This window comes from Haliotis rubra, unplaced genomic scaffold, assembly GCF_003918875.1.
Source record: "Haliotis rubra isolate DU_JTF1 unplaced genomic scaffold, ASM391887v1 Scf694, whole genome shotgun sequence".
Classification (NCBI taxonomy): domain Eukaryota; kingdom Metazoa; phylum Mollusca; class Gastropoda; order Lepetellida; family Haliotidae; genus Haliotis; species Haliotis rubra.
Genome location: NW_025767406.1, coordinates 318,868 through 327,795, shown reverse-complemented (window position 1 = coordinate 327,795; position 8,928 = coordinate 318,868). Strand labels below are relative to the sequence as shown.

Genomic DNA, 8,928 nt, shown 5'->3' with positions numbered 1-8,928 from the left:
TATTTTTAAAAAACAACAACAAAAACACTGGCATGTACGTTATAACACTATGAGGGAAACGTAAATGTTGGAGGAAAATCGATATTTTGTTTAAAAAGTGACTATACTCATTACGTATTATATAACAATAAATAAGCTCTTGAGCAATTCTGTTAAAGACAATGAACTACATGTATATACATGGCTGCAAATTCACTTATACTTACCACATAAGTATGTATGTATGGCTTACAACACGGTTGCATTTTCATGTAAATCTTAGCACACGGTTGATACTTCTTGTGGATCTTAGCACACAATTGATACTTCATGTGGATCATGTGGATCTAAGCAAACGGTTGCATGTGGATCTTAGCACACGGCTGCATCTTGATCTTGGCACACGGTTGCATGTGGGTCTTAAACACACGGTTGGTACCTCATGTCGATCTTAGCACGATTGCCTCTTTATGTGGGACTTGGTTGCATGTGGATCTTAGTAAACGGTTGCATGTGGATCCTATTAAACGGTTGCATGTGGATCTTAGCATATGGTTGATACTTCATGTGGTTCTTAGCACACGCTTGCTGGTGGGTCCTAGCACACAGCTGCATGTTGATCTTAGCACGGTTGCAGATGGATCTTAGCACACGGTTGCATGTGGATGATAACACACGGTTATCACTGCATGTGGGTCTTAGCACACGGTTGCATGTGGATCTTAACACACGGTTATCATTGCATGTAGGTCTTAGCACACGGTTGCATGTTGATCTTAGCACACGGTTGCATGTGATATTTCTGCTAATAGATTCCTGAATATAACATGGTAGTTGGTTCCAATTCCACATTTCGCCCTATTAAGTGTACGTGTCCCCCCGTGAACAACCACGTTAGAATGGCACTTCAGCAAACGACGCTTGTCTTTAGGGGCGAGTTACGGGGTGGGGTGGTTGACTCTTGGGCTTTAAGCATGCAGGCCATCGTATCACTGGATTGTCTTGTCTAGACTTGATTAATGGCAAACCCCAATCATATAGGATTAATATTGTGCCATGTGAAATAACAACAAATTATCATACTTACAACGACGCATCGAACGATAATGGGAAACAGAAGTAGGGTGTGGGGACTGCTTGTTTGTTTGTTTTTGTGTTTTGATTCTGTTATTTTAGAGCGGGTGGGGTTGGGGCAGGGTTTTAATTTTTATTTTATTTATATTTTATTATATTTTATTTTTGGATGTTGTTGTGTGTTGGGTTTTTTTGTTTATTATTGGTTTTATTGTTTGTTTTTTGTTTGTTTGTTTTTTGGGAGGATGTTTTTTGTTTGTTTGTTTTTTTGTTTTTGCTTTGTTCAGTTTTGGGTGGTGGTGGAGGTGTGTGTTGTTGTTTTTTTGGTAGGGATTGTGGCGTTGCATCAAATGATATTAATTATAATCAGTTATGTCCTTGAGTCACAATCTTCACGACCGTATATGATTCCCTTATATTGTTCCCATTGTTCGACAGCCCCCCTGTCAAAATGATTGTGTTTGGTTTAACACTGCTTTTAACAGTGTCACGGTCAACTTCATAAGTTGATATTGGAGAAAATAACAAAGTGAATCAAGCCTTTTTCCAGTTTGATGAAACATTCCTGCAAGGGTTAGCTGCTGACCAACCTGTGGATGGTGGATTCGAACCAACGACCACTAGAATCTGACACGCCTAAAGTTGGCAACCCCAACGATGACTGGACACTCTTGGCCTCGGGGGCAGTAGGATAGCCTCGTGGCTAAAGTGTTCGCTCATCAAGCCGAAGACCCGGGTTCTATTCCTGCGTGAAGCCCATTCCTGGTGTCCGCGGTGTGGTATTGCTGGAAAATTGCAAGCGGCGTAAAACCATACTCACTCTCTCTTTGTAAATAATCAAGTCTTGACCGGACGGTCTCGTCATTTACATCATGAACATCGATCGACGCAACCGGGATTCGATAACATGCATCAACTAGGTCTGCGAGCTGGACCATCCGATCCCGTTACTTGCCTTTCCCATAAGCACGGGTTGCAGGAGAATGATCTGCAAGTATAGGAACAGTTCACTACGTTTATAATGAAAAGGTTATAAGGAAAAAACTTATACTCACTCACTCATGGTCTATTTTCGTCCAAGGTGAGAATCTAGAGAAACCCTCTACATAGATAAATAGATTATATTACGGACCCTATTTTGTTGATCTCATAAAAACAACTTACCGTCTGTATGATCATATTTATAGACTGTTGCATTGAAGCAGCACCTACTAGGCCCAGCAATAGCCAGCAATCAGGCCCAGCATGCAGCCCATGTTGATAGCCACGATCCATGCTATTCCTCTTCTAAAATTTCTACTTCTACTTATCTCATCTCATAATCTTGCTTGTTATGCTGCATCCTCATTGACTTTTAGGTAAGATCTGTTTAAATTCTTAACTTCGCTGGGTTCTGGTTAATCGACAGTGATCTTTATAACGACTTAGAAATCCAATACCAACATGTAGCAACATAGACTCGGCATACGCTCTACAGATGTCATGATGACTTTCATTATAGCTTCCAACAACACAGACTGACTCTCTCCTTCCCTCCCCCCCCCCCCCCTCCCTCTCTCACACACGCACGCGCACTCTTAAACGAAAAAAAACACACACACAAAGATCACACACACACAACTCAGAGAAGAGCGAGAGAGGGGGAGGGGAAGAGGGAGAGCGAGAAACACGCCCGAACTCATTATCATGGGGGTGAAATACGTCAGCTTAACCAATTTCCTCATCACGTCAACAGATACATAGATGAGCGTGGGCACTGTAAACACGTCCCATCGCCCCCCTACTAACACCCCTCTAGCTTTCATTTCTTTGACTAATGCCTTTCACCAGTGCTATCTACATTAGACCCTGTGCTATTTAGTTGTTGCCTCGTCTGGCCCGTCTCCTTCCAAGTAACACCTTTGCTCCGTGCAAATAAGTTTTGCCTGCATATTGATTCTTAACGACAAGGAAATCACTGACATTTCATTTGGGGCGTTTTCGATCGAATCCTACAGTCCATGCATCCAGAGGGTCATGTGATTCGCCGGGTCGGCCACAAATAGTGTAGGAGGGAAAGGCGTCAACTACCAGCATCCAGCGGGCAAACAGGCCCATCGGCATCACGCGCGCGGACGTGAAAGTGAGCAATCGCGCGGACCTGGGAGGAAACAGCACAGAAACGCCAAAACGAGCGGACGTCAGAGGAGACAGGTTAAGTTGGAAGGAAGCGCCTCTTTGAAACATGAATTGCTACAAGCCTCAATAACACATAAGGACTACTTTGTACAAGTTTAAGACTGAGGATCCGCTCGTGATCACTTGTCCAAAGTTCTGGATACATCCTTAGTTCTAGGAAAGAAAGTGGTGTTCATTTGCTGAAATTCTTCGACAGTCAAAACAGATTGAGAATATTTTTTTCAAAAAGAAGACTAACTATTTCTGAAGTTCCCATCATCGTTGCAAATATTTTGCTCTACTATTACACGATGACTCCCATGAACTGTTCAAGAATCGGTGCTTTCTTTGTTTGTGTGGCTCTAATAACAACACGAGGTTTTGCAGGTAAGTTACCTTAAATATTTAATAGAATTCTGGTGTCAAATTACTTGTGTCAGCCTTATCGTGACGATAATAGCGTTCCCGATGGAATCGTGGAGGTCAGTGTCGATTTGTGTCTATATAACAACTGTATGCACTTAGGCACATTACGGCGTCACGATGTCATGTTGTTTTTATGTTATTTCTCATGGGCACCAAATCCATTTTCTTTATGATTAATTTAATTTTATAAAACACTGTACAATAAAAGATTATAGACTTGAAAAACTGATATATTGACAATGGATACGGTATTAACTGATTCCAGTTTCGGTTGTTTAATTCATTATTAGCTGTTCATCACCTCAAACTAAATATATACTTGTACAGACTTCTTCAAATTTGAAATAATTAGTCCAAACCAGTTTCGTCATGCTTGGGGAACTGAGAATTCAACATAAAATCTATATTCACTCACCCCAGGACTAGATCTGCAAAATAGGAACACCCTATTCGGTATTTTGGAATATCGATTTCCACTTTCTCTAAAGTAGATACTAATCCATTAATCACATATGTCCAGAAGACTATTCGTATTGGACCAATTACCTTAAATTAGACTTTATTTTTTCATTGATAGCTTACCGTTGTTTAACTGTGTCCTCAACTCACCAGCATTTTATATCTATGAGATAGTTTTTCGTGGGTAAGAAATATCTGTAAGTCAGCAATTTGTATTCTTTCTGTATGACAATTTTCACTTTATAATTTAAGGCGAGAGCGAGAGTATCCTTTTACAAAATCAGTACATCAAATGTGGGATTTGATGATTATATAGTTTATATAATTTTAAGATATTTCTTCCATATAGAGAAAAAGTTCAAAATTCTAATTGTCTCATTAGATGTTACGTCGAGAATAGCTTGTTTCAAAAGCCCAGTGACAAAACGATGACCCACAAGCGATTAGTTTGGCTTACAATTCTAGTTAAATCAGTATAAACTAAAATTTCCTAGAGACGACTTATTTGATTTTAAATTTGAATTTGAGTGAACTGGAGATACCCTGTTTAATGTGATGGAAATACCAAAGGTACATAATGCAACTGGAATTTAATTTTGATCAGATAAAATAAAATATCGCTCAAATACCGCTTGACTAATTCAGTGTTGAATTATGCATGTACAAAATGTTACGTGCAGTGACATTGAGGGTTTCAGGAAATTAAACATTGTTTTCACTCTCTGCCATTTAACATAACCCTCAATCACCTGTTTCTTAAGAAGGGAATCAACTGATTCATCCATCCGTCCATCCATCCATCCATCCGTCCATCCGTCCATCCATCCATCCGTCCATCCATTCATCCATCCACCCACGTTCCCCTTTACTCATACAGTATGCAGTGTGCGAAATGTACGCTGGTCCTGTGGTCCCTGGCTAGTAAAATTCATCAGGACCTCTAAATGATAAGTTTGTAGTGGTCCTGGTGGCCAGTGAATTTCGTATTGATAGTTTAATTGATAGTAGATCTACGAATGTTTTTTTGTACCAGTGAAGTACAGACATGACCACTAATTATTGTCCACTCACTGGTCCCGTGGTCAAGTGGGAACTTTTGAAAGGTTTCTTTCCCTGATAGTATGCAACCTTTTGAAATACGTCGGTAGTAAATCACTCCCCGCTTTTACTATGTACGCCTTATTGACGGAGACAGTAGAACTAATATATAGTTTTCCAACGACCGAATAATCAAATAAAGACTGAATGCAATTCCATTTTGGATTCAGTAGGGAATATAGTGTCAACATGTGGAGGAATCCTACTGCGGGGGTATCGTTTCCTTGTGCAAAGCACCCTGTTATAGCTAAGATTGTTGTCCTTATGAAAGGTTCTGAAAAGCCATTTTCAAGAATAAATCATCATCAAGTTCCTCCCGTTATTACACGGCAAAAGCTTTGTGAAACTGTTAGACTGAAAAACTAATTTCCAACTTTTAACTTTAACTTTTTGTGGACTATTTCGGCCGTTTGTCAAGTGGTAATGGACAAAAACTTTACGATGAGCTATTATCCATTAGGCTAAAAAAATATTAAATGGATATCTACTGATTCGATATCACAGGTATGACCGTGCGGTTCGCATTTGAGTCGGGGCAAGGAAAATATGTCTATGTAATCGCACGTCATGATATTTCTACTTCCAATGATGTTATCTGAACAAACGTTTGAGAACAAGTGTATCATCTTACTGGCGGTTTTGGTGATGTTTCATACCTTGATGTCATTCTGCAGTTTTTGCAGGACACAAAGCACAAGCGAATTGAGACAAGTTTTATGCAAACGGGTTTTATGTATATTGATTCATTGTTATTGGCCCTTGTATAAGTGCTCATAATTCGAGGTGGTTTCGTGGATGCTGTAACAGTGTAAAGATCCGCTGAACGTTAGTTCGAATCCAAGATTCTTTGTCATCATAGACCTTGGTTTGCCAGCCAAATATCGCGTCATTTTTTGGCTTTTCTATGACTGACTCTGGTGTTCCAGTTATCTGTAGTATACAAACGTGTACAAACCTATAGGTGGCGGTGGGGTAGCCCAGTGGTTAAAGCGTCCGCTCGTCACGCTGAAGACCCGGGTTCGATTCCCCACATGGGTACAATATGGGAAGCCCATTTCTGGTGTTCCCCGTCATGATGTTGCTGGAATATTGCTAAAAGTGGGGTAAAACCATACTCACTCACAAATCTATAGCACATCCTGGAAGACAAGGGACACAGGGGCCCAGTCGTCGTTGTGCCGAGCTGCTTCAGTTGGCTACCCCGGAGATCTCTACAGTGGGTTCGAACCCAGATTCGCCCAGATTGGATATCTAGGTTTGTCAGCACAATACCCGTACCCTGGGCTCCCAAAGGGCGTACACGTCTCAGACTTGAAATTGTTTGGGACTTTTGTCCAGACGTACACGCCAAAATATAACTGGAATACTGTTTGAAGTGGGGATTAACCCAACTCACTCACTCACTCACTCACTCACTCACTCATTCTATTGGCATTGATTTACCATTGACATGGTAGGCAATTCCGACTGCGAGCAAAATATCTAAAATTTCCAGTTGTGTTCAATAAGGAAAAATAGTGTTGACTTCATCACTAAAACAAGGTTCTGTCCATCTGTAGGATTCTAATGTCTAATGTCAATCAACGTCATATCCTCATTCTTCATCTCCTCAGCTTCTAGAATGCCAATCAAAAGTCACTTCTATGACGTGAACATGCTCCACGCGCAACACAACATAATGGACATGATTACTCCTGTTAAACCAAGCTGCCCGTGAGGCGCTAGAAGGAAAATAGTCATATGACTTATACCACCGGGTACCCATTTACTGCTGGATGAACAGAAGCAATCTTAAACAAACTCATATGTGTCACGTGTACTTCGGGCAAAACAAAAGTCCTAGAAACTTTCAGGAGTCCAGCTGCAGGACACGGCCAGAAGTACAACGACTCTCCGTGACCAACGCTGCTAAAATGCAACTGATGTGTGACCTGGGATCTATGTACAGGACCACACACCGCCCCCGTCTTGTCTATCTCAGACTCGTTCCTAGTATATATCATGTGGAACAGGATCATTTGTGTTACCTATTCCTGTGATGATCCACTATGTAACTGTGATGATCCACTATGTAAATGTGGACGTTCACTATGTAACCGTGATGATCCACTATGTAACTGTGATGATCCACTATGTAAATGTGGACGTCCACTATGTAACCGTGATGATCCACTATGTAACTGTGATGATCCACTATGTAACCGTGATGATCCACTATGTAACCGTGATGATCCACTATGTAACCGTGATGATCCACTATGTAACTGTAGTGATCCACTATGTAACCGTGATGATCCACTATGTAAATGTGGACGTCCACTATGTAACTGTGATGATCCACTATGTAACCGTGATGATCCACTATGTAACCGTGATGATCCACTATGTAACTGTAGTGATCCTATATTTAGTCCACTATGTAACCGTGATGATCCAACATGTAACTGTTATTATCTACTACATCCACCATGTAACTGTTGTGATCCGCTATGTAACTGTGGTGACCCACCATGTGGTCCACTAAATAACCGTAATGATCCACCATGTAACTCTGAGATTTCATTCTTCTTTCAACAAATCCGCTGCCTCTTTCCACTATAAGTGTTTCATTTCATATTTGATTTTCTTCAACTGCATCTTTTCAGAGGCAAAACGATTGATGTTTTATGGATGAATATATCGATTCATTTCCAATTATGTTTTCGCAATTGAACTCTACAGGAACAAAATGCTTCCCTAGTTCTATCAAAACACTCAGAACCATGCGAAGCCAGGTCTCTTAAGTCATTAATGTTGTAACGAAGCACGCCTAAGTGTCTTTACGTTCTCTAGAAAACTCGACTCTCGGTGTCGACTTGGCTGTTGTATGTTTACAATTGACTAGATTCATCGGCGTAAACAGCTTTCTACACTGACTACCCATGTCGGACATCTCACATAGCTGTAGTTTTCTGACATTGGTAGATCACTGAAATGAACAACTTCTTCAACAATCAGAGTAGCTATGTTGGGAAGGATCATTGACCAGGAAACGAATAATGCTAAGACTGTCAGTATGTTCTAAAGACGATATATCCAGGATATGTTAAAATGGGGAAAATCAATATAGAATTACTGAAGTTACATAGTGCAACGACGTGAACGCAAGAATGTACTGCTGAATATCGTACATGGAATCTGTGTTGAACATATTGCAACGTACATATATGGTTCGTCTAAAGTACAGATGCTGTATTATGCATGTATAAAGTGATATAACACCCATGCTCCACTCAAATGTTATTCTAAAACGTCAAGTTTTGTAGCTGGTTAATTATTCTTTTTCACTCAAACACCTCTCTCGCTCTCTCTCCATATCTATCTCTCTCTCTCTCTCTCTCTCTCTCTCTCTCTCTCTCTCTCTCTCTCTCTCTCTCTCTCTCTCTCTCTCTCTCACACACACACACACTCAAGCATCACTCTCTCACTCTCTCACTCACACACACACACAAACATCACACATCACACACAAACACAAAACATCTATCTCACACACCTCACACACTCAAACATCAGTCTCTCACTCACACACACACACTCAAGCATCACTCACTCTCTCACACTCACATACACACACTCAAACATCACTCTCTCTCACACACATTCAAACATCTCTCACACACCTCACACACACTCAAGCATCACTCTCTCACACTCACACACACACACACACTCAAACATCACCCTCTCACACAC

The 8,928-nt window shown here is 40.7% G+C and overlaps 1 protein-coding gene across 1 annotated transcript in view; it reads left to right on the top strand.

Annotated features, from left to right (window-relative positions):
* Positions 1-2,927: 2,927 nt before the first annotated feature.
* The window catches only part of LOC124258465, a 95,957-nt gene continuing 89,956 nt past the window's right edge, over positions 2,928-8,928 (top strand). Inside the window, exons 1-2 of the mRNA XM_046692564.1 lie at positions 2,928-3,468; positions 3,507-3,597. Coding sequence (XP_046548520.1) covers positions 3,522-3,597 — 76 coding nt within the window. The 5' untranslated portion in view covers positions 2,928-3,468; positions 3,507-3,521. The remainder of the gene's footprint in view (positions 3,469-3,506; positions 3,598-8,928) is intronic.